The sequence below is a fragment of the Phacochoerus africanus genome, chromosome 8 (assembly GCF_016906955.1).
Source record: "Phacochoerus africanus isolate WHEZ1 chromosome 8, ROS_Pafr_v1, whole genome shotgun sequence".
Taxonomy (NCBI): domain Eukaryota; kingdom Metazoa; phylum Chordata; class Mammalia; order Artiodactyla; family Suidae; genus Phacochoerus; species Phacochoerus africanus.
The window spans coordinates 18,977,967-19,004,112 of NC_062551.1; the positions used below are offsets into that span (position 1 = coordinate 18,977,967).

A 26,146-nucleotide genomic window follows, 5' to 3' on the forward strand; every position below is an offset into this window, starting at 1 on the left:
ATCCTCACCGAAAGAGGCTGTTTTAAGGTGTCAGAAACCTGCTAAGACTTACCTAGGATTTTATTCTCTCTCGAGCCTCACAAGAAAATGGGTTGATCTTCCTTAAAACTAAACTCTCTTCTTATGGCTTAGTCCTGGAATAACTATAATTTATTACTCAGACTCTGAGACACTGGAAAGTAAAAAAGGAGGCTATTAATGGTTACACACGGGAGTTCCCGACACGGCGCAGTAGAAATGAATCCACCTAGGAACCATGAAGCCTCGATCCAGCGTTGCCGTGAGCTGCGGTGTAGGTCGCAGACACGGCTTGGATCCTGCGTTGCTGTGGCTGAGGTGTAGGCCGGCGGCTACAGCTCTGATTCCACCCCAGCCTGGGAACCTCCATATGCTGTGGGCATGGCCCTCAAAGGACAAAAAAGACAAATTTTCAAAGAAATAAAGTTACACAGGGACAACAGGCATAAACGGGCCCTCTCGCAGGCCCACAGGGACGGGGGTATCCGACTCCATCCCCTTCCCCTTCGTGGTGGACTAGCTCATCCGCAGCTGTTTGAATCTAGTTCCATTTTAATTGTCCCCCATTTTCAAGACAGGACCAAGGGGTGCCCCCAGGCGTGCTTGTGGCTTATTATTCAGAGTTGTAGGAAAATAAGCTCAGGAGGCCTCCCCCCTCTGCTGCCACCCCCTCCCCTGAAGGTAGCAGCTGCGCAACAGGCACGTGGATTATCTGAGCTCCGAACTTCAGATTTTGACGGTAGGGGACATATGGCAATCTTACATTCAGCAAGACGACTAGGTGATTTATTGTTAAACGGAGACCCTTGAAAATAAAACGGGGTGCTATTAAGTTCCTGCCACGACAAGCTGCAGAAACAGGACAAAGCAGGCGGGAGGATGCTCACCCTGCCTCAGGTCAAAGAAGTGGCTGGTGGTGCTGAGTAATTCCAGAATTGGAACGGCCTTTCCATAGGCATTTGGAATCTTTGAGAGGGTGTCCCTTGGTATCCAGGACCCCTGGGGACCCCAAAATCCACAGATGCTCAAGTCCCTTATATAAAATGGCGAGTACAGTGAACACAGCCACCCCTTCATGTCATTGGATGGGCTGAATCCTCAGATGTGAAACCCACAGATACGAAGGGCTGCCCGTACTAACGTGCGCTGCAGCTTCCTGGCGTTAATAAGCATCTAAACTCTTGATTCCCCAACATCTTTTCCAAATAAGTTCTTTCATCTTTATTTTTGTAAAAAACAAAACAAAACAAAAAAACCAACAGAGTCCCCACCAAGCACAGGACAACTCACAGGCAAGACGTTGCTCTCCCTCCCTCCCTCCTGGCCACGCTCACGTCCCCGCGGGCAGTCAGCAGTGTCAGGGAGGTGGCAGCACTGACGTTAGCTTCTCACCAGGGGAACATTACAAACGAGGTCTTGGGAAAGGGAGGGAAACATGGAGAAGTTTTTCATCATTGAGCAATTGCTTTAAGTAACTGGCCTGTTTGAAAGGCAGGGAAGGAAGGCTGCACTGTGAGAATCAGAACCCTCTTTCTACACGTTTCTACAAGTAACATGTTGCTCTGGGGGAAGGAGTCAGGCCAGAATTACATTTTCAGGAATCAGAATGGCTTGGGGAGTTGTGCTCAGCTCTCCCAGAACAAAAACTAAGATAAAGATAAATACGTGCTGCTTGTTAGGCTTATTCTGTGGTGGGTCAGAGGCTGCAGGTCTGGAGTCATTGTTAGTTATTTAGTGCCAGGGAGAAGGCTGGGTCCCGGCCTCGGACCCCAGAGTCCTAAAGACAAAAGCAAGAGTGTCCCGTCTCCCCCATCACCTGCTGAATCTGGAGGATGAAGAAGAGGTCTTGGCTGTTGGCTTCTCTCCAGCCAGCGCACGTGCTGAAGGAAGGATCCCAATTCCTTGGGAGTGTCAGGTGAGCCTAAGGTGTCGGATGAGCAGAGAGGAGCAAGTATAGGCCCTTTCGGGCTGACTCCATGCAGGGCTCAGGCACTGGGACCCAGCTGCAGCCTTCAACCCCAAGGTGGCCCATGGCACAGGTGGCTTAGGCATAGCCACCAGCCATCTGACTGGTGGCTGCATTGCTGCCTACTCCTCGCCAGGCCTGGAAGCTGAAGAAAGCACTCACTCCATAGGCAATCATCACTAAACAGGAAAAGAACTGAAAGAGAAGATAGCAAGAGCTGTGACAGTGATACGGGCACCAGACAGGGAGGTGCAGACAGTGAAACCCGGGGTCCCTCAGTTAACCAGAATGCACTGCCCTGGCAGCCACACCAACTCCCACGTAGCCATACAACCATTTAACAACTCAGGGGGCTGATGGGTTCCAGAGTCTGGGCTGCCAAGGGTTGTTTTTTTGTTTTTTTGTTTTTTAGGGCTGCACCCTCGACATATGGAAGTTCCCAGGGTAGAGGTAAAAAATAGAGCCACAGCAATGCCAGATCTGAGCCGAGTCTGCTACCTGCGCCGCAGCTCATGGCAACGCCGGATCCTTAGTAAACCACTGAGCCACGATGGAAACTCCAGGGCTGCCAAAATTATATGCTAGTGGGGAAATCATTAACACACAGGCAGGATGCGTCCGACTGAGAGGGACAACTGGACACCATGCCAAGAGTGACCAAGGAGTAGGAGCTACTTCGACACGCATCAGGGATTTAGTTTCTAAAAGGCAAAATGCAAAAGGTAGGAATTTTCTGCTTTCAGTTCCTCGGTACCCCACACTAGCACCTACGGCCATTTGGAACCTCCGTGTCTTTATCCTGGTGACAGAGTTTGTAGGTTTCAGGGCCACCCTCACCAGGAAGAGTGAGGAAACCAGGTCCATCCTGGTCTAGCTCCCACCTACCTGGGACTCCATCTAGGCGTGTCCCTTCACCTCTCTGAGCCCACTTCCTGGTCTGTGGCAAGGGCTGGCAGTGCCCCTCCACGACGGAGGGGAAGGACGCCGTGAGGAGGCGTCTGCAGAGCCTCGTGCCCAGTGTGAAGGGGGTTCTGATACTTCACTGGCTGATGTGGAGCTTGAGAAGCTCCCAAACGGTTTAGACCAAGAGATTTTTTTTTTTTTCTTCTTCTTGGCACCTGCAGCCTATGGAAGTTCCCAGGCTAGGGGTCAAATTGGAGCTGCAGCTGCTGGCCTACAACAGAGCCACAGCAACGCCAGATCTTTAACCCACTGAGCGAGGCCAGGGATCGAACCCACATCCTCATGGATACTAGTGGGGCTGGTAACTGCTGAGCCACAATGGGAACTCCTAGACCAAAAGACTTTTGCATGTGCCCTTCTTAAGGCGAGACGATGGTTTTTAACAGAGTCTTTAAGGGGACATACAACGACCCTAAATCACTGAGGCACAGCTCATTTACAGCAAAGCTTAACAGCTAACCCAGAGCTGCATGTGCCACCCCAGAGTATTCCCCAAGCATTCTGGTGGCTCACAGGTATGTTAGTTACAAAGACTGTGTCTGCCGAGAGGAGGGAGCCTCAGCAGGTGGTAGGCACCTGCCTCAGACCAGGGTGGACTGGCGGGGGGCGGGGGGGGTCCAAGGGCACAGACCTCGCTTTGGCCCGTCTCCCCCTTCACTGTCAAGGGCACCCCAGGAAGCCATACTCACAGAGGCAGCTGCCTGCTGGTTGTACCGCCGGGTGCCCTTCAGGGACGTCAGCTCAACTGAAGCGCTGCAGGTGATGAAGGCCGTGATGTAGAGAAGGGTGGCGCCCATGTTAAATATCATCAACTGGAGGAGGGAGAACAGGCTTAAGACGCGAGCCTCGTCCAGAGACTGGAACCTCCTGGTTCCCACAGCACCTCCCCTTAGGAGCCAGACCGGGCTGGGCTCTAGGATGGGGGTGGAGGCATGTTGCTCTTGCCAACTAAAAGGGCCACAAGAGACGGGGGTCTCCGCAAGGTCAGGGCGGAGGCCATCTGAGCAGGGAACATAAACACACCGAAGGCGGAGAGATGGCCAAGGCCTAAAGTGCGCTCGTCGGGGCAGCACCAGTCCCAGGAGATGGAACCCATTCCTGATGGCAAGAGGCCAGACCCAGTCCACCTCTGGGTGCACCTGCTGAAGAACTCCGGCCTGCCCCCCCGATGTTGGCTCCCAGCCAGGCTGGGCCCTGAGAGGGGGTTCATCCTCCTCTGTCCTCAGTGGGAGGAACATGGATCTGCCTTTCGGCCACATCCTAGGCTCTAGGGCCCACATCAAAAGCCAGGAGGAGGACTCCTAAGCCAGGTTGGCCAGAAAGGGCCCTCGGCTGACAACCAAGCCCAGGCCCCATTTTCCTAACCCTTGGTCCCCAGAACCAGTTGACACTCTTAGCAAACGTCCCAAACTGATCTGATGGTCCTCAGGCATGTTCGGTTCATTCCATAGATTTTTTTAACTTTTTTGGTTTTTTTTTAGTGCCGCACTTGTGGCATATGTAAGTTCTCAGGCTAGGGGTCAAAATGGAGCTGCAGCTGCCAGCCTACACCACAACTGTAGCAACATCAGATCCCAGCTGCATCCACAACCAACACCACGGCTTGCGGCAACGCCAGATCCTTAGCCCCTTGAGCAAGGCCACGGATCAAACCCACATCCTCATGGATACTAGTTGGGATCTTAACCTGCTGAGCCATAACAGGAACTCCCCCCCAAAAATTACCAACATTCTAAAATTAGATTTCAGGAGTTTCTGCTGTGGTGCAGTGGGTTAAGGATCCAGCATCGTCTCTGCAGTGGCTCAGGTTGCTGCTGAGGCACAGATGGAGCTTCCATATGCCACAGGTGCAGCCAAAAAAAAAAAGCAGATTTCATAGGAAAACTTTCAGTCTTAAAATATCAAGATTTGGCACCTGCAATCCCACTAACAACAAAGAGAGCTCAGTAGAAGTGGCTTCCGTATAGACAGATGGGTGCAGGTTCTCCAGCCTCTTGCCTGGGCCCTAAAGGGGGCTTGTAGCGCCCATTGCAGAAAAGCCCAATTTGGCAACCCTAATTCAGCCTTCTCTAGGAGTGCAAGACACCGCCCCTGCCCTCGTGGCCTGGGAAAGGAGCCTGCTCCCATCAGGAGCTGCGGCTTGAGCCTCAAAGCTGTGCTAAGAGACACCAAGGCCCCTCCATCTCCGGGGCTGCCTTTCTTCAAGGCTCCTAGGACATGAGGCAGGGGCTGGACCCTGGCCAGGAAATCAGGCGTCCCCCCTCCTCACCCCAGGATCTTCGCTCCAAGCCCAGCACCCGGCGCGAATAGCACCTGGCTCCTGCCAGTAATGTCAAGATCTAACAAACCCGTTCTGTCTTAAGGATGACTCACGTTTCCTCAGCTTCAAAAGTCATTGAATTCCAAACAATGCTGCCTAGTCCCAGCCTTGCTTATCTTCCAATCACGTGCCCTCTGCTCGCCGAGAGCTCAGGCCCCAGCTGCAGGGGTTTTCCGGGTTGGAGAAAAAAGCCCCAGCAGTTTTGTGTGTCTGGCCAGGGTACTTCCCATGGACGCTCTCAGCTCTGTGTCCTCAGGGAACTGACCTGGGCAAACCCGGGGCACCACCCTCTCCCAGGTTGCAGGGGCCTCACCTATAGGCACAGAGGGTCGGGGGACAGCACGCTGTGCCCAGCCTGTCCTGCACACACAGACCCAGCCTTGGTGATTCCTTCCAGCTCTGACCAGCCTCCAGGCCCAGGGCTGCCCGTCTGGGCTCAGCCAGAGTCAGACAGACCCACTACCACACAGGTTCAAATCCCAACTGCCCCCGCAAAGGAAGAATACTTTCGCGATCGCACCAGCCTCCAGTCTGCATTCAACCGTCCCTCATTTCCGTTCCCTTCGTTAGAGAAAGTCAAACCTGTGTCCTCCTGGATCCACGGCTGTCAGTGCTCAGAAAAACTGGGCACTCAAACCATCGATCCTCCCTCCCCTGCCTGCCACTCCTCATTTAGGGAAGGTCACATTGTCACAGCTATGCCCAGAGGCAGAGGGGTCAGCCTGGAACCCCCACGCCCGCCCCAGGGTTCCTACTCAGACTCACCACCAGCGGCCAGGGCACCATGTACAGCTTCATGTGCAGCTGAAACAGGTAGAGGATGAAGAAGACGATTGTCACCAGCCAGAGGAAGACAGCGACGAACATCACCCAGCCATAGGCCGGGTACAGGTGGTACGGGGTGTCGGCGATCAGGGCCCACACCAGCAGCCCCAGCACCTGGAGGGGGCGAGACGGGGCCAGAGTCTCCCAGAGCCCCCAGCACTCAGGCTGGAGGCCCCGGGCCAGAGGCCTCCTGGCCTTGGTCATGGGGCACCCTCAACTGGACGCAGTTACCCAAGAAATACACATTTGGCTCCTACTGCATACCACTATAGACCAAGCCCCTGCCTGGTAACATACCAGATGAGATGTCACGTGCCCCAGGGCACCTTCCCCATTTCTCCAGTCTGGGTTCCAGAACCCTCTTCTGTGCTACATGGCCCTGAGGCACCCACTGCCCAGAACTGTAATTCTTTCCTTCTCCAGACTGAAAGTCACACAGCCGTGCCAGCTACTCTGCCTCTGCTGCCTCCAGGGTGAGACCCCTGCAGTCCCAGAGCAGGTGGTATCCCAGGCTTGCCCAGCTCCCCGAGGACAAGGACAGTGACTGTCACTCAGAGCTGTCTCTCTGCACCCAGTATAGGTGGTACCTGAGCTCAGCCGAGGGCTTAGTAAAAGCGGCTGAAAGATGAAGTCACCAGCACATCCCTAAAAGAGGACACAGTCACAGAGTCCCAGGAGTGTGGTGACCTCCGTCTGACGTTCCACCAAACCCTCTCCTCCTCACCTTCTCTGATGCCCTTTTTTGTTTTGTTTTGTTTGCCTTTTGGGGCCATACCTGAGGCATATGGGGGTTCTTAGACTAGGGGTCTAATCTGAGCTGCAGCTGCCGGTCTACACCACAGCCACACCAGATCTGAGCCGCATCTGCAACCTACATTACAGCTCACGGCAGTGCTGGATCTCTAACCCACTGAGCAAGGCCAGGGATCGGACCAGCAACCTCATGGCTCCTCGTTGGATTTGTTTCTGTTGCACCATTAAGGGAGCTCCCTGACTCTTGTTTTTGTTTCGTTTTTGTCTTTTTAGGGTCATACCTGCAGCATATGGGAGTTTCCAGCCCAGGGATCGAATCAAAGCTGTAGCTGTCAGCCTACACCACAGCCACAGCAACTTGGACCCAAGCCGTGTCTGCGACCTACACCACAGCTCACACGAACGCCAGATCCTTAACCCACTGATCGAGGCCAGGGATCAAACCTGCTTCCTCATGGATACTAGCTGGGCTCGTTACCGCTGAGCCACAACGGGAACTCCTTCTCTGACTCTCTTACTTGCCCCCTGATCAGGTGTTACCATCCCTGTCTTACAGGTCAAACTGGGCCTCAGAGAAGCCAAGGGGCCTGTGACCCCATGGCCATGTGGCAGGGAGGGCCCCAAGAACCCTGCAGTGTGTGTAGCTGCTAGCTGCATGGACTCCACCTGATTTAAAACCCGCTCCCCTTACCAGCTGTGTGACATTGGGCATGCCTGCAACCACTCCATGCTCTGGTCCTGTCAGCTGTCAAATGAATATACTGAGCACACCTAGCTCATGGGGGCTGAACTCCCCCACTACCCCAACCTCTGGGACACTGTGCTGCAGGGAATTCCACAGGGCAGGGTGGCTGACCCCCTCGTGAGGAGCTTCACGGGGAACCTGGCCAGGTGGTACCTCCCCCGGGCCTCTCCTACCCCCTCGCCGCTGGCTGAGCCAGGGCATCCTCCCTTTCCACCAGGGTCTTCATTCCCTGCAACCCCCGGGGTGGCAGCAGGCCTCCAGGCCGGCCTTGACTGATGAAAACGCAGAGAAAGCTGTCCCCCTTTTCCCGCTGGATACCATCCAGGTGTGTGGCACCAGCCCACGGATGAACCAACCATTGGATTACAGAGAATCGGCTCAGGAGCAAGACCCACCTCTGGCTGCCAGTTTTTGAGACAAAAAGTCATCGTCCCCACTGCAGCCATAAGCTCCTAGTCCAGATGCTCCTAGTCGGACGCTCCCCCAGAGCAGCCAGAGCTGGGCGCCTGCGAGGCACCTGCCCAAGCACCCCAAGCAAGGACCAAAGGGAGGTTTCTGCATCGCTCCCCTACACGTGTGGGGTCAGGCAGGAAAGGCCCTTAGCTGAGGCGGGGAGCCTACTGGCTCCCCCACCAGCCCCTCCCTCACAACAGAGGGGGAGGGTGTGGCCACTTCTCCTTCCCCAGCACCGCCAGGAAGTGAGAGCTGGAGCCCTGGGCTTGGCAGTCAGGAGCTGGGCTTTCATCCAGCCGGAGGGATGCCAGGCCAAGGGCCAGCCCCCTCTGTGCAGCTCCCCAGGGCAACTCTAGGCCACCCGCTAGAACACAGGCGCCCGAAGAATCTTGTTTTGGCCCTCGCTGTATCTCCAGTGCCCAGCAGTGCCTAGCACACAGTACCTGCTCGGGGCTGACCAGCCTGTTTGCTCACCCAGGAAACAGAAGTCAGACACTGGCCCCACAGGTGCTGTGTTACAGGAGGACGCAGGTGTGAATCGGTGAACCCACTCCTGGCCCCGCTTTCCTCCACCAAGGGGTGGGCGTGGGAGACCCGGGCAGAGGAGAGCAGGGCCAGGAGCAGGTTCACTGTGGGGCCCACTCCCCTTTCCCAGGCTAGGGGTGGAAGGAGAGCTGTAGCTGGCAGCCTACACCACAGCCCTACCAGATCCCAGCTGTATCTGTAGCTTCGGGCAATGCTGGGTCCCTAACCCACTAAGCAAGGCTAGGGATGGAACCCACATCCTCATGGCTACTAGTCAGGAACTTAACCTGCTGAACCACAGGGGGAACTCCCCCACTCCCCCTTCTCTCCAGAGCTTTGCACCCGCTCCTTCTCCCCTCGGGGGTCAGTCCCCAGGCAGGCCCACCCCATACTGCAGCCCTCCAGCCTCCGCTGCCCCGCTTGTGCTCTCCTCTAACCACCACCAACTGGCTGGGTGGCCCAGGTGAGCAGGGTGGGACACGCAGTCACACCACTGGGCGCAGAGTCCTTACCCACGAGGACCCAGAGTCCGGGTGTCTCAGCACAGCCCCCCAACCTTTTACCACCCATTCTTAGGGCGCCCTGCCTGAAACAGACATCAGCGGGGCCAGGAACCCCCGGAGCTGGGGAGGTCACTGCTGTGAAGAACAGTCCTGAAAGAGCCCATCACAGGACCCCCCCCCCACCTAGGGGAGGACTGCGCCTGTCGGGGCAGACGTTATCTTTTCACTTGAAGCAGGGTCCTTAGAGGCCCCCATGCCACCGTGTCGCCCGTTTCTGGCTATCTGAAAGGAGGCCAGAAAATGCAAGGAACTGAAAGTCGAGAAGGGACAGGTTTGAGTTTACACCTGTGTACAGTCACCGTCATCAACTGCTGGTATCATTCCTCATAGGCTTGGTCACAGCAACCACATAATGCTGAGGCTCTGTGCCAAGCCTCGGGTAAGCACCTTCCCTTTTATTTCATGATTTCCCCATCACCCCCTCATTAGTCAGTATTACTGATTTATTTATTTTGATTTTTTTTTTTTTAGGGCCTCACCTGTGGCATATGGAGGTTCCCAGTCTAGGGGTCGAATCAGAGCTACAGCTGCTGGCCTACACCACAGCCACAGCCACAGCCACACCAGATGTAAGCCGCATCTCCGACCTACACCACAGTTCATGGCAACACCCGATCCTTAACCCACCAAGTGAGACCAGGGATCAAACCCACATCCTCATGGATCCTAGTCGGGTTCATTACCTCGGAGCCACGACGGGAGCTTCCAGGTGGTATTCTTTCTTATCCCATCTTCCAGACCGAAGCTCAGAGGGAATTGTGCCTGTGGTCACCTCTGGTTACCTGGGGGTTAAGGTAACCAGAGGACTTGAACCCAGATCTGTCCCTCTCTGGAACCTGGGCCATTGAAAGTTACTTAGTGATGTGGACACAAGGAGGATGCTTAGCTGGCTCCCAGGCCCCAGCCGGCATCCCGGCTCCCAGATCGCTGTCCCGCCCTCCTGCCCAGCCCTGCTTTCCAGACCGGTGGGCACAGACCCTGCGAGAGGAAGCTGCCGGATAAGCAGTGGGAATTTGTGGTGTTCCTTCTGGTCTTGCTGCCTGGCCCTGTGCCCAGGGAGCTGCCTCGGTTTCTGCCCTCAAACAAGGAAGGTCCATTCCTCCATCTGAACCAGACAGACTGGTTTTTCCACTCCCCTCACCCCCAGCCCCAAGAATCGGCAGCATGCTCAGGTCAGGGCGCCCCTGCATGTGCTGACCCTCTGCTGGCCTGGGTGGCCCTGCACACGAAGCTGAGCCCAAGCCTCATCTCCAAAAGCCACAGGAACTGCTGGACCCCTCCCCTCTGGCTGTGGGCCCACAGTCTGGCAGGAAGAGGCCAGAGGACTTGTCCTAGAGCCCAGCATGGGACAGTGACCCTCCTGTTCAGAGGAAGAGGGACGGTGGTAGGATGCTGAAGGCAGAGAGCAAGGCTGCAGGCCGCAACTGCCACCTGTCCACAGGGCTTCACCCAGGCCGCTCCGTCCAGAGCAGGCATCCGGCAACTCTAATACCCTCTCTCTGAGCACAGGCCTCACCACATGCATCCCCCTGGGTTCATTCATTCAACAAATATCTGTTGACCACCTGCTGTTGTGTGAGCCGAACACAAAAGCCCTGTTCTCATGGAGCTCCCACTCTACCTGGGGAGAGCGATAAAAACCCAGTACAAGTGAAACGCAAGTGGACGGCAGGAGAAGAGCTAGCAGCGAGAATCCAGCTGAGAAGGGATGCGAAAGCTGCGATCACCCTGGGACTGTGAGCAAAGACCAAGGAAGATGGGAGAGAGGAGGGGAGGGAGCCGTGTGAGGACGCTCAGCCTTTACCTCTGGGGGTCCCTGTTTCTTATCTCATGTTCATCTGTCCCTGTGTTTCTCTGTAGGTGTCAACACAAATACCTGTGTGCCACACACACACATACATACACACACAGAGAACCAAACCTCAGCCCCTTAGACATTCCAAACTGAGGCCCCGCAATGCCTCCTCAGGCATGCTCTGCAGATAAAATGACCACTGTCTAGAAACCTTCCTTGAAGGAAAACCAAAAAAATCCCCCTTCTTCCTGAAAACCTAAAGCGTTCAGATGAGAGATTTTCTCTTTAAAAGAGGGCTATCAAAAAAGCCATGATCGCATATGCCCCAGGACCTTTGCACCTCCTCCCGCCACAAAAAAAATTTTCAACAACTGGAGGTTTTGCTAAAACCACCTACAAGGCCAGAGAGGAGAGGGATTAGTCGCAAATGGCCAGTCAAGAGGAATTCCTCAATTAGGGTGGGCCCCATCCAGTGCCTGGAGTTCTTATAAGGAGGAGACTGGACACAGAGATGAAAGCCATGGCCTCTAAGCTCAGGAACACCAAGGATTGCTGATAACTCCCAAAGGCCAGGAGAGCATGGAACAGATTCTCCTTCAGAGACTCTGAAAGGAACCATGCTTGCTAACACCTTAACCTTGGTCTTCTAAAACTGTGGGTCAGGACTTCCCGTCGTGGCTCAGTGGTTAATGAATCTGACTAGGAACCATGAGGTTGTGGGTTCGATCCCTGCCCTTGCTCAGTGGGTTAAGGATCTGGCATTGCCGTGAGCTATGGTGTAGGTTGCAGACATGGCTCAGATCCTGCGTTGCTGTGGCTCTGGCGTAGGCCGGTGGCTACAGCTCCAATTCGACCCCTAGCCTGGGAACCTCCATATGCCGCAGGAGCAGCCCAAGAAAATGGCAAAAAGACAAACAAACAAACAAACAAAAAAAAACTGTGGGTCACTGAATTTCTGTTATTTCAAGTGAACCAGTCTGCAGTACTGTTACGGCAGCCCTAGGGAGCGGAGACATCTTTCTTAGCGACCCTCTGAGTCTGTGAGTGGGTGTTATGATCTGATTTAACTGCAGGATGTTGGCATCGATTCTGATGGAAACTTGGTCTACAGACTCCCTGGGTTCAAGCTCTGGCCTTGCCAATTTACTAGCTGTGTAACCTCAAGCAAGTAGCTGAACCTCTCTGTGTTCCAGTGTCCTCGTCTTCAAAATGCACCCACCTCACAGGAGAGATGGAAGTGAAGTAATGTATGTCAAGTTCTCTTTTTTTTTTTTTTTTTTTTTTTGCTTTTTAGGGCTTCACTCATGGCATATGGATCCAATATGGATCCAGGCTAGGGGGAGCAATCGGAGCTGCAGCTGCCGGCCTACACCACAGCCACAGCAACTCGGGATCTGAGCCGCGTCTGCGACCTACACCACAGCTCACGGCAACCCCAGATCCTTAACCCACTGAGCGGGGCCAGGGATTGAGCCAGAAACCTCATGGTTCCTAGTCGGATTCGTTTCCACTGTGCCACAACGGGAACTCCCTATGTCAGGTACTTAGACCAACGCCCAACATAGGCTTAACACATAAGATATCCTGTAACGTCATCAGAATACGGGTTTTCCAATCCATTCATTCTCTCTGCCTGGTTTCCTGTGGTGGTAATACAGTGTGCACTTCCTGGGGGGGGGGGTGAGGCCTTGGTGAGATAACTGTATCTAATTTTAAGCACCAAGCAGATAAGGGCCCTCTGCCAGTGTGGGCTGCTTATCTTTCAGATAAGGCAGCGGGGCTTATCTGCAGGTGAGGGGGGCAGAATCCAGCCCCGCCCCGCCCTAGGACACCTCCTGCAGCTACTCTCCCTCACTCCTCACAGGCTGGGCGTCCCCACGCAGGACCCGTCACCCCCTTTAGACTCAGTCTTCCCCTCTGCACAATGGGCCAGGAGGTCTGCTCAGCATTCTCCAAGGCTCCCCTCAGCTGGAGGCCTGACATTCCTCAGTGCAGGCTCCCCCCCATCCTTCCTAGCGGGACTCTTCCAATGCCACGAGCACTGCGCAAACCCCTCTCCCGCCCAGAGACGGTCACCCCAACTCTTGCCATCTCTCCACTCCCTGGGCTGGGTCAAACCCTCGCAGATTTGCTGTGTGGCCTCAGGAGAGTCACCTCGCCTTTCTGGTTTGTTTCTTCATCTGCCACGTCAGAGGGTCGGGCAAGTACACCTATCCTGGTCACCTCATAGGTGTGTCACACAGGTCAGATGACGTAAAGGAGAAAGTTCAGACGGGTGGGGGGGGGGGCGGTTAGAGGAAGTAAAGCCGGAGCTGGGATCAACACCTCAGCCTGGAGGCCCACCTTGGGGTTTCGGGCTCAGCAGCCACCAAGGCAGGCAGGTCACGGAAGTGACCGAGGTGGGCCAGCTGGGGGCTGCGGAGCTGAGCGGGGCCTGCTGGTGTCCGGGGGATGGCAGAAGTGCTGATTGTTCAAGAGACATTAGAAACCTGAATTTCTATGTGAAATCTTCTGTTTTCTCCATGTTGGCAACGAAACCAAATGTTTTAGAAACAATCTGAGGGCAGGGCCTGCCCCACAGCCGCCAGGATCCCCACGGCACCGTCCAGGAAACTGAGGCCCAGGGGGCCATGTGCGCCCTTCCCGGGGTTCCCCTCACGGGCACATCTGGGCAGCTGAGGACACTCAGAACTTGGCCTGGCCAGGCCCGGCCTCCACCCCCGCCCTGGCCCTTCTCCCTACAGTGAAAAGGACTTTATGGGGACAGAAAGCCACCCATTGTGTCAGAGGAGACAAAGGCGCAGGGGACAGAGGCGCCGGGCGCCTGGGTGGCCACAACAACTCCACTCGCCACCTCCTCCCTGAGCAGAGGGGGCGAGCTCGCGGGGAGGGCTCCTTGGAATTCCCGCCCTGTGCACTCGGAGCCTTCCAGAATCCAGGGGCCAGCACACCCCAGCTCTACAGGAGGTGCAAGGGCATATTCAGAACCCAGCCTGGGTCAGCTGACTGGGTCAGGGGCCAAGCCTCTGTTTTGCGACCTAAAAAGCATGCCTCTAGTTACCCAATCACGTCACTGGCCAAACTCTCCCGAGGGCTTGCTCTGTGCCAGGCACTGTTAGAGGCTGGGGTGCAGGGGATCGCCAGGGTCCCCACCCGCAGGCACACAGCTCCCAGCCTGGGCCGTCACAGGAAGGAGGAGGCTCAGGGCCTGGCTCACCTCCAGGGCTGGCTCGCTGCCGCCTTCATCACACTGCTTGCTACTCCTGAATCCCAGTCTCAGAACTAGAGGTGGAAGAGATTTCTGCACACCTACCCACAAGGCCCAGACCCACCCCTGCAAAGAGCCCCCTGAGGAAGACATGCAGCCTCTGCATGCAGCCTGCATGTCGAGGAGTCCACTGCCACCCTTCTTACTTCACGGTCTCTCTCGGGGGTTCTAGAAAAATCTTCCCAACATGATGCTCAAACGGCCTCCTGCTTACCCCTCCTTGCCAGTGTCCATCCTGCACCCTGGGGCCAGAGACCAAGCAGGTCCCCTTGGTGTGCGGAGGCAAGTGGGGGCCCCTGAGGTATCCCCAAGGTGTACCCTGGCTCCCAGAGCAAACAGCAGTGCTCTCACTCAGTGAGCTTCCAGAAATTTCCACCTAACCTGCCTGCCTGCCTCTCCTCCTCCCCTCCTCCCTTGGGGGTCTCCTGGGCCTGTGTCTCCCCAGCACCAAGCCCTTAAAGCCACACAGAGCTTTCCCAAGAAGGCCTTCTTCCCCTCGAAAACCCAGGTCAAGTCCAGCCCCAGCACCACCACCCCTCCAGGTGCTTCACTCCCAGGAAGCTCCACTTCTCCACCAAAGCACTTGGCCCATTTCACAGAGGAGGAAAGCAGGGCTCTTGGAAGAGCTGGAGCTGGCCAGGGTCATGCATGCTAAGGGTGGGGCCCAGTTCTGTGACTCTGTGCACAGAGATGCCCAGAGCAAGACAGAACTCCAAACCCCAGGAGGTGGGCACACTCCCTGGAGACTGCTTTATTTGGTGGCAGTACCACTGCCCAGGAGGCCAGAGCAGAGAAGGGGCAGGGGCTGGCCTTGAACCCTGGGCGGATAAGGATGACAGTAGCTTATGTTCTCAGCACCCCAGATGGGTCCCCATCCTGCCATCAGCCCTCCAGAGAGAGCTGGCTGTTGGGAGCATCTGGAATCTCATTAGCCTCAAAGCTGGTCCTCTCTGTCTGCTGGGAACAGGGCGGGAGGACAGCCTGAAGCAAAGGTCTGTCTTCCTTATTCCCTGGACTTCCTTCCTTCCCCTGGCTCTTGTCCTGACTCTGTCACTCAGGTTTGGGTGACCTTGAGTAAGCCCCACCCCGTCTAAACTTCAAGGAGGGACAAGGGACCCCATTCACTGACCCCATACAGGCTGGCAGTTCATCCTGGCATCTGACCTCCCACCTCCCAACTGAAGCTCCAACATCCCCCAACAGGCTCAGGCCTGTGTGCTAGCAGCTCATGTGCTCGGCCCTGCCTGCCCTTCAGCTTCCTGTTCTCACCTCTCGGGGAGACCCTGGGCTGCCACCCTGTCCTCCTGCCCCTTGAGCAAACAGGACAGGACAACCCAGCCTAACGGCAAAGGCTCGAGTCCTACCCAGGGCTGGGCTCACCTGGCTGCTAAGGGAAACAGCCTCCCCCTGGTCCAACTCAGGTTCCAAATCACCAGGACAGGACCTCCTGCAGCGCCCGCAGACCACCTCTGAGCAGAAAAGGGACTGCGGGTTCCACCACGCATAGCTGCCCAGCTGACAAGGACTAACCAACACCTGGCCTTGCCACTCGAACAGAAACTGCACCCACCCACCCACCACACGGGGACAGCTCTGCAGCCTTGACCTCTCTCCACTTTCACATGGTTAAGAGAAGGTCACCCAGCCAGGACCATGGACCTTGAAGCCACTGTTCGCTGCTGTGTGATCCTGGGAAAGTCCTTTTCCCTCTCTGGGCCTGAAGGGCCTTCAAGTGCCACCGTCATAGCTTTTGCTGTACCCATAAACAACCTGGGCTAATTTTTCACTCACTACTTTCATTAAATTTTTTTTTTTTTTTTTTGCTGTTTAGGACCGCACCCACAGCATATGCAAGTTCCCAGGCTAGGGGTCAGATCAGAGCTGCAGCTGCCAGCCTAGGCCACAGCCACAGCAACTTGGGATCTGAGCTGCGACACCACAGCTCATGGCAACTCGGGATCCTTAACCCACTGAGCAAGGCCAGGCACTGAACCCATGTCCTCAGGGATACCAGTTAAGTTCATTACTGCTGAGCCATGACTGGAACTCCCATTCATCATTTTTTGATAAGTTATTTCATTTTTTGAAATATATGACATATATGATGTGATAGGTAACAAAATGGTGTTTTTAGCATGTCTCCCTCCCCGCCCCCATTCTCAATTTCTTCCCCAGGGGCAACCTAGCACGATTTCTTGAATATCCTAACAGAGTGTCTACCCATGCACGCGTATGTGCACACACACACACACACACGTGTGCACACTTCAGACAGGGCGCATTTCTCTCATATAAATGACAGTATATTCTATACACAGTTCTTCACCCTGCTTTTTTCCACTTAACCATACAGCCTGTAGACTGTCCATCATCACATACAGAGGTGCCTTATTGTTTTCTTTGAGGGGTAAGATGTTATCTTTTACTTACTGCACTGTGTGCCACTGCACAACTGTAGCATCATTTATTTAATTCTCACTGATGAATGTGTATACATTACATAAGTCAGTTAAGAAGTTTTTTGGGTTTTTTTTTTTCCTGCTTTTTAGGGCCACACCTGTGGCATATGGAGGTTCCTAGCTAGAGGTTAAATCAGGGCTGTAGCCGATGGCCTACACCACAGGCACATCAATGCCAGATCCTTAGTTCACTGAGCAAGGCCAGGGATTAATCCTGCGTCCTCATGGATGCTAGCCATATTCGCTACCACTGAGCCACAACAGGAATTCCCAGTTAAGAATTTTTAAAAAAGGAGTTCCCGTCGTGGCTCAGTGGTTAACAAATCCAACTAGGAACCATGAGGTTACGGGTTCGATCCCTGGCCTCATTCACTGGGTTAAGGATCCCGCATTGCTGTGAGCTGTGGTGTAGGTCGCAGACGCAGCTTGGATCCCGCGTTGCTGTGGCTACAGCTGCGATTCGACCCCTAGCCTGGGAACCTCCATATGCCATGGGAGCGGCCCTAGAAAAGGCAAAAAGACCAAAAAAAAAAAAAAGAATTTTTAAAAAAGGAGTTCCCATCACGGCTCAGTGGAAAAATGAATCTGACTAGCATCTATGAAGATGCAGGTTTGATTCCTGGCCTCGCTCGGTGGGTTAAGGATCTGGCGTTGGCGTGAGCTGTGGTGTAGGTTGCAGACTCAGCTCAGATCCTGAGTGGCTGTGGCTGTGGTGCAGGCCAGCAGCTACAACTCCGATTCAACCCCTAGCCTGGGAACCTCCATATGCCATGGGTGTGGCCCCAAAAAAAAGATTAAAAATTTTTTTAAAAATTTTTAAAGAAACTTTGCCATGCGCCCAGTTAGCTCAGTTGGTAGAGCATGAGTCTTAAAAAGAAACTTTTAGCACCCAAACAAGGCTGTCCCCTCCAGTAGTGTTTCAGGAGTGTGATTGGCACTTTCCAAGTTCTACATGGGAGAATTTCTTTATTACCTCTTTTTTTTTTTGTCTTTTGTCTTTTTTGTTGTTGTTGCTATTTCTTGGGCCGCTCCCGCGGCATATGGAGGTTCCCAGGCTAGGGGTCGAATCGCAGCTGTAGCCACTGGTCTACTCCAGAACCACAGCAACTCGGGATCCAAGCCGCGTCTGCAACCTACACCACAGCTCACGGCAACGCCGGATCGTTAACCCACTGAGCAAGGGCAGGGATCGAACCCGTAACCTCATGGTTCCCAGTCAGATTCGTTAACCACGGCGCCACCACGGGAACTCCTAAACATACTTTTAAAAGGTCAACCTCACTCATAAGAGAACTGCAAAGCAGGGCTACCCTGACCCGTGATTCCACCTGTCAGACTAGGGCACCTGCTCTTGAGCTTATTTTCCACGCTGGTAAGGCTGTGGGGAACAGGCACTCTACCAGGAAGCTCGTTGAGGGGCATGAGACCCATATGGAGGGCATCTGACAATCTTTACCAAGATCATTTACACACAAACCCTGAGCCACGGTCCCACTGCCGGAAATGTATGGTACAGATGTGCTCCGTGGCTTGGGTGCGATCATTCACATAACAGACTGTGCGACCAACAGCAAGAGTGGCAACTCAAGTGTCTGTCTACAAAGGGACAGGCCACACAATTCACACCACAGCTGCAGCATGAGCTGCTACAGAAGCCACAAGAGAAGCCATCACACCTCACGCACACAGATGAAAAGACCTCCCTGACACATTTTTAAGTTAAAAAAAAAAAAAAAAAAGGGAGTTCCCGTCGTAGCTCAGTGGTTAACGAAGGCGACTAGCAACCATGAGGATGCAGGTTTGATCCCTGGCCTCGCTCAGTGGGTTAAGGATCCAGTGTTGCTGTGAGCTGTGGTGTAGGTTGCAGATGCAGCTCGGATCTGACATTTCTATGGCCCTGGCGTAGGCTGGTGGCTATAACTCCGATTCGATCCCTAGCCTGGGAACCTCCATATGTTGCGGGTGCGGCCCTAGAAGAGACAAAAAAAAAAAAGAGTAGAAGGGTGTGGATAGACTACAGCGCTGTCTATAAAAGTGGAGAGAAGTGGGGAATCTCTTAAAGAAGGCGTAAAACAGTACACCGGAAATGGGGACGAGTGGGCAAGGAGTCACCTCTAACCAAAAGGAACAGAGGCTTTTCACTGAGCTCTTTCCCACTCAATTTTGTTCTGGACTGTTGCAAATATAGTACCTATTCAAGAAATTCAGGTGGAGGAGTTCCCGTCATGGCACAGCAGAAAAGAATCCGACTAGGAACCATGAGGTTGCAGGTTCGATTCCTGGCCTCCATCAGTGGGTTAAGGACCCAGTGTTGCAGTGAGCTGTGGTTTGGGTCACAGATGTGGATCGGATATGGCATTGCTGTGGCTCTGGCATAAGCTGGCAGCAACAGCTCCGATTAGACCCCTAGCCTGGGAGCCTCCATATGCTGGGGGTGCGGCCCTAAAAAAAGACAAAAGACAAAAGGAAAGAAAAAAAAAAAGAAAGAAATTCAGGAGGAGTTCCCATCATGGCTCAGCGGTAACAAACCCAGCTAACATCCATGAGGATATAGATTTGATCCCTGTGGGTTGGGCATCCAGCGTTGCCATGAGCTGCGGTGTAGGTTACAGATGTGGCTCAGATCCCACATTGCTGTGGCTGTGATGTAAGCCAGCAGCTGTAGCTCTGATTTGACTCCTAGCCTGGAACCTTCCATATGCCACACCTGTGGCCCTAAAAAACAAAAAAAAATAAAGGATTAAAAAAAGATAGAGTTCCCTTGTGGTGCAGGGGGTTAAGGACCTGGTGTTGTCACTGGAGCAGCTCATGTTGCTGCTGTGGCTCAGGTCCAATCCCTGGCTGGGAATTTCCACATGCCATGGGCACGGCCAAAAAAAAAAAAAAAAAAAAATACATGTAGCTCTGGGTGTATTGCCAAGGGGCAAAAAGTGTGGCAAGGCACAGGCAGGAGTGTTCCTATCTGTGTTGTGATAGGGGTTATGTATGGAAATATGCACTGACTCACCTTGAGATGCCACACCCTCAACAGTGGTTGGACTGGGGATGGAGGGACGGGAGGCAGGGTGCCCTGCCAAGTATGAGACTGCATCGTTTTTGTTTCTTTTTCTTGGCCACGGCTAAGGCATGTGGAAGTTGAAAGTTCCTGGGCCAAGGATTGAACCCACGCCACAGTAAACAGCTGAGCTGCTGCAGTGACAATGCCAGATCCTTAACCCACTGCGCCACAAGGGAACTCTGAAGCTTCATTCCTACTGTTAGCCCTTTATACTGCTGGAACATTCTGCTGTATGTTTGTATAATTTTTTCAAAGAATAAAAACATTTTTTTAAAAAAATGAGCCAAACAACAAAAGAAATGGTTAATTGAGCTGGGGCGCTACCAGTGACTGGTAGTGATACTCCTGGATCGCCTAAACAGTTAAGGAGGGAGACAGCTCTGCCTGGATGTGAACAGAGGATACAGAATAAAACCTTCAATATTTTCTTGTGGGTTTTTTCTTTTTTTTTTTTGTCTTTTGTCTTTTTAGGGCTGCACCCACGGCATATGGAGGTTCCCAGGCTAGGGGTCGAATTGGAGCTGTAGCCACCGGCCTACGCCAGAGCCACAGCAAGGCCGGATCTGAGCCACATCTGAGACCTACACCACAGCCCACAGCAACGCCAGATCCTTAACCCACTAAGCAAGGCCAGGGATCAAACCCGCAACCTCATGGTTCCTAGTCGGATTCATTTCCACTGCGCCATGACGGGAACGCCCCTTCAATGTTTTTTAAAATGCACAGGAGAAAGAACTAGAAACACCCCAACACAGTAGTTTCCTTGGGGAGAGGAGTAGGTGATCCAAGAAAAACTTTAGCCTTATCCCTACTAGGTTTCTGCGGCAGAGAATATATCTATATATTTGTTATATAATTATAAATTGATTGCAAACCCTTCACACCCTTCCAGTCACAAGTGGGGCGTGTGGGCAGAGCTAACAATACAAGGCACTGGCTTGCTCCCTGCTGTGGAGCCAGGGGTGGAGGGTGGTGAGCATGCAGGGCCCTGAACGCTGCCCTAAAGAGACTGAACCCACAAAACTCAGTGCTATGGAAAGCCTGGGGCGTCCCCAACACTGTGATCCCAATGTGGCCAATCTCTGCGCACACCTCTCAGATCCCAACGACCTGGTCTAGCAAGACTAAAGAGGTGACTTTCAGACCCTGCCCTCAACCTGGAGAGGAGCTGAGGAGACAGAGCCAGGATTACTGGAAGGAAGAACTTTCTCCCACGCCCAGGTACACAAGGATGGAGCAGGTAGCCTTTAGAGGAGCTGAGCTCCCTGTCCCTGGAAGCATGCAAGCTCTTCTTGAGGACATATCGAGGGACCTTGGGGAGCAAGCATAAGATCCCTAGGATACTATGACCCTGAGAACCCTAACTGTTCTTCGTTCTGACATGCACCGTGCTAAGCCCTCTGCAGGCATCGGATTCCACATTCCTCCCAAGCCCACCATCACCACTTCAAGCACATGGACACTGAGGCTCAGGGATATTAGGGAACTTGCCCAAGATCACAGATACAAAGGCTCCCTACTTCCACCAATACTCTCACCACTGTGGATCACTGTGATCAGGTGACGGGTGAGCCTTCTGATATGTTTATTCACCTGCCAACCAGGAATTGTGTGACCAATCCCTGGGCCAGACACAAAGGGCCATACTGCCACAGGCCATTCACATGGCTTCTATGTCCTGAGCCTCAAGGATGCCTTTTTGTTGTTGTTGTTCTTTTTGTGGCTGGCCCCGCCCACAGCGTAGGTCAGTTCCCGGGCCAGGGGTCGAATCCCAGCTGAAGATGTGATCTGTGCCACAGCTGCAGGGACCCTGGATCCTTAACCCAACGTGCCAGGCCAAACCAGTGCCTCCGCTGAGACAAGCTGGATGGCTAACCCAGTGCCACAGGTGGAACTCCTCAAGGATGCCTTCTGACTGCGGGGCCTTTATACGAGATGCACCTGCTCCTTCTTTCTACCCCTTCCATGTAACTAAACCTTCCAGAGCCCCTTCTGTCAGGAAACCTTCCCTAATGACCCTGGCCCCGTGTGTCTCCCTTCCTGAATTTCCCCCTCCTTAGCCTCCAAAGCACCCTAGGAACCCCAAACAAACAAACAAAAAACAAAGTGCAAGCATGTGTGTGTATATGCGCACGCGCGCGCACGCACACAGCAGGAAGCACAGCCAGAGCCTGGCTCCGGATTCACAGACTTGAGTGCAAATCCCAGCTCAGCCATTGACCCTGTGTGCCCTTGTACAAGTTCCTCGACCTCTCTGAGCCTGTTTCCTCATGTAAACCCAGGTCGATCACCTTTCTCTCCAGGGCCTGGAGGAGACTTTAAACAAAAGGAAAGATATGTGCACCTTTTCACTTTTGCTTTGTTTTGGTTTGGTTTGGTTTTTGCAGCCATATCTGCCGCATATGGAAGTTCCAAACCTCCTGAGGCTGCAAACAGAAGACTTCTCGCAGAGGTACTTAAGGCCCCTCGGCTTCTGGCCACTAGAAACAAGTGCTTCAACTCCAGGGTAGGGGAGCAAGACTTGCCACCCCAAATTCATCTCTTTGGCACATTAATTATTTTAAGCAGGTTATTTTCTAAGAAACAGCAGACATGAGAAAAACTGAGGACCAAGTAAGGAGTGACCCTTTGCTAAGAAATATTTACATTTGTAAAGGAAATCTCCCCCGTACCAGGAAGAAGTTGACCAAACCTCTAGAAACATATCAAAGGAAAAAGCAGCGACTTAAATCTGCAGCACAAGCCGACCCTTCCACCCTTCCTCACTGCCTTCCGGGTCACCTCCCCGTAACTCCCTCCCCACCCTCTACATCCTCTTGTGTCTTTAGCTGAGGATGGTATTTAAGGTGAGGGCTTGGCAGTATTGAGTTACTCTGGGTTTTGGGGTCTCTCCCAAGTGTACATGTTTTTATACTTTGTGTCTTATTTTCTCCTGTGAATCTCTTTCCTGTCAATTTAACTCTTCCAGCAGCCAGAAGAACTGGATGGGCAGGGGAAGGTTTCTTGCTTCTTTATGCGGGCGACCTGTTGGCTACTCCCCCCACTTGGCTTCCACGTCCTCAGCCCCAAGCCTTGGCTCGGGCAGTGCCCCACCCTTGGAACATCCTTTCCCTACCCAACTGCCTCAATTCCCTACCCAACTGCCTCAATTTTCTTTTTTTTTTAGGGCCACACCTGCGGCCTATGGAAGTTCCCGGGCTAGGGATCAATCAGAGATGCAGCTGCCGGCTTACACCACAGCCACAGCCCCACCAGATCTGAGCCACATCTGCGACCGACACGACAGGTCATGGCAACACCAGATGCTCAACCCACTGAGCAAGGCCAGGGATCAAACCCACATCCTCATGGATACTAGTTGGGTTCTTAACCCCCTGAGCCACAACGGAACTCCTGCCTCAAATTTTAGTAAGTCTCTGCTCAAAAGCCTTCCGCCCTCCATGAGCCTTCCAGGACTCAGAATTGATCCCCCTCTCCTCTGCCCTTTCACATGGGTGGAGGAGGGGCGGCTGGGGGCTCCCTTCCTGCTAGCTGTAGTGCTCTTCACAGCCAGCCCAGAGCCTAGCACTCAGCAGTGCTCTTCCTACCTGCAGATGTAACTCAATCTCTGGTGAGGCGCCCTCTCCCTCCCCTCCCCTCCACAGAGAATTTCTGAGATTGCTCAGAGAGAAGAGCTAAAAATATAGATTTCTGGGCTGCGGTGGCAGTGATGCCAATTCCATATTTTTTCTTGGGGTGAGGACCAAAATCTACATAAAACAAACCCCTCTGAGAGAGGCTGAGGTGGGGGAGGAGGCCCCCAGGCGCTCTGAGGAATTCTGAGAGATAACAGTGGCCCTGGAGGAAGCAGGTGCTCATCTGGGGTAAAGAGGCGGGAGCTTTGGTCTCAGACCCTGCCTTCGGTCCTGGGCCGGACACCGTTGCTAGTGCTCGGCCAGGGGTCTGTCAGAGGTGCCCTAAAGGAAAATTGATCTTGGCCCACGTCCAATTCCCCTCTAGGCCTCGCAAAACGGATCAAGCCCCTCCCACAGGGACAAAAACCCAGCTTCCTGACTCGCATCAGAGAGTATTATGGGGAGGAAGCCAACACCCGCAAGCCTGAAACTGGTGGGGAAAGGAGTGTTCCCATCGGTCCGCCTCAGCTGAGGTCCACAGACGGCATGGGATACAGAGGAGTCCTGCCTCTGGCTTCCCACAAATCCTTCCCCCAGCGCTGGGCGCGGTACCTGGGTCTCAAGGGATCAAAGCTGCGGGAACCCGGCAGGTTACCCACTGGAAGCCAGAGGGGCCCAGGACACTGCGCCTAAGCGTCTGCTGGACCGGAAGTGCCCTCTCGATTAGACGAGGCATATTCTGGGGTGCAGCCGCCGGGAGCCGCTGGGAGCTCTGCAGAAGGTCAGCCGAGAGTGGACTTTGCCTAAGGCTGGGTGCTGAGGGGCTAAGGGCTCAGTCCCGGCAAGGGAGAGACACAGCGCGTCGTGCGCAGTGATTGCGGCTCTTTTAAGCGTTTCCGCGGGGGATCTCCTGGGACCACCGGAGGGAATGATAAGGCTTTGGGGTGGGCACTCTGACACTGGGGCACGGTGAGTGTGCTCGCAGAGACGGCAACTAGGACGTCTCCCGGTGACAGGGCCCCGGAGTGATGTCGGGGGAGTCCGTCCTAGAGGCGCCCGGTAGGCACGGTGCATCTGGGCGCGTGTGAACTTGGGTTGGGAGTGTTCGGGGAGCACAGAAAAAAAGGCAGCTAGGGAGTTTCCGACCCTTCCAGACCCCGCCAGGCCCCCACCCGGCCCTGGACCCCTAGCGCACTCACCAGTTGCAGCAGCATGAGCGCCCCAAGGCTGGAGCGCACGAAGCCCAGGTCCGGGCGCAGCGCGGAGACCGCGGCGCCTCCTTGCGCGGGGCTGCTGGTCCGCGTGCTCACTTTAGACGGGAACTCGGCCATGACGGCTCCGCTCGCCTCTCAAGGTTGCTTCGGCCGCCGTCACCGCGCCTCCCACAGCGGGTGCCGGCTCCTCTGCGGCTCCTCCCGGGGCGGGGGGGGATCGCGCTCCCGCTGCGGCTCCAGGCGCAACTCGCGGCGTAGGGGGAGGCTGGGAGCGGAGAGCGCCAGGTGCGGCCGGAATCCCAGCCCCGCCTTCGCCGCGGCACCCGCCCCTTTAACCCTTCGCACACCACTGGGCGGTCCAGCCTCAAGCCACAAGACGTCTCCATCACTTTAAAAACAGGGAAAACGCGGCCGCGGTCAGTGGGTGGGCTCCGCCAGAACCAGCCTAGACAGCCTCACGTTTCTCTCCCAAGGAGAGCCACCTGTTGGCAATTTCCCCCACATTCGCGGCAGCTTTGACCGCTTCTCGCTCTCCTAGCCGGTAACTTCCGAGCCTCGCGATAAACTGGCGGCCGCCAGCAGAGCGGACCACTGCTATCTCCCTACCCGATGCCTCTACGGGAGCTGTGTACCCATGGGCAAGCCCCTGCTCCTCTCTGAAGTCTCCTCTTAAAGCGATCGGCATCCCTATGCGGAGTCTCCTAACGAGTCCCTGCAGACCAAGCACCCAGGAGGGGAGGGTCTGAGTAAATTGTAGGTGCGTGTGGCAGGGAGAGGTCCTTTTATGACTCAGTCGATGTGGTCTTCTCTTCTGAACTGATTGATGGTAACTTAGAAGATCGCTGAGCATCAGTTCCCTCATCTGTATTACAGGAATATGAATGGCCCTCAATACGCAGAGCCCTTAGGCAGACTAAATGAAACACTGCACCGGAAACTTTCTGGCACGCCTGGTTGGGGGCAGGGTGTCACTCCGAAGGTAGGAGATGGCGTTAAGTTCTGGTTTCACTGCTCCACCTGCACCCTGAAACGTACACACACACACACACCAGGCCTTAGGCACTAGCACAGATAGTTCATTCATTTATTCATCAACCAGTGATTGCTGAGACCTTATTAAATGTCAGACCCTAGGAGTTCCTGTCGCGGCGCAAGGGAAAAGGTCCAACTAGGAACCATGAAGTTGCACTTCGATCCTTGGCCTCGCTCAGTGGGTTAAGGACCTGGTGCTGCCTGAGCTGTGGTGTAGGTCGCAGACGCTGCTTGGATCTCGAGTTGCTGCTGCTATGCCTGTGCCGTAGGCGGGCAGCTGTAGCTCTGATTTGACCCCTAGCCTGGGAACCTCCATATGCCAGCAGGTGTGGCCCTAAAAAGCAATAAATAAATAAATAAATAAAAGAAAAAAAAAAAGTCAGGCCCTATCCTAGGCCATGAGAATACAGCAAGCACAAAACTACACTTTCTACTGGGAGTGACAAGTACTAAACTGCAAAGAAAAAAATAACTTCAGATAGTGACAAATGCCTTGACTAAAATAAAACAGTGTGACAGAGATGACCAGGAGGCAACTTTTTTTTTAGGGCCCCACCTACAGTATGTGGAAGTTC

At 54.2% G+C, this 26,146-nt stretch overlaps 1 protein-coding gene across 1 annotated transcript; it reads right to left on the reverse strand.

Annotated features, from left to right (window-relative positions):
• Positions 1-1,203: 1,203 nt before the first annotated feature.
• PLLP (plasmolipin) lies at positions 1,204-24,831 on the reverse strand. Its single transcript, XM_047792335.1, has 4 exons — positions 24,525-24,831; positions 6,033-6,206; positions 3,637-3,759; positions 1,204-2,179 (listed from the first exon to the last, which is right to left on the reverse strand). The coding sequence occupies exons 1-4, from the start codon at positions 24,654-24,656 to the stop codon at positions 2,063-2,065; spliced, it is 546 nt and encodes a 181-aa protein (XP_047648291.1). The 5' UTR covers positions 24,657-24,831; the 3' UTR covers positions 1,204-2,062.
• Positions 24,832-26,146: the final 1,315 nt, after the last annotated feature.

Bases quoted from the DNA above. Each gene is read 5' to 3' on its own strand.
- PLLP (XM_047792335.1), bottom strand. From the start codon at position 24,656: ATGGCCGAGTTCCCGTCTAAAGTGAGCACGCGGACCAGCAGCCCCGCG. The intron at 6,207-24,524 runs GTGAGTGCGCTA...CGCCCCCTCCAG, and splicing joins CGCTCATGCTGCTGCAACTG to GTGCTGGGGCTGCTGGTGTG. The intron at 3,760-6,032 runs GTGAGTCTGAGT...TCCCTCCTCCAG, and splicing joins TGGTGCCCTGGCCGCTGGTG to TTGATGATATTTAACATGGG.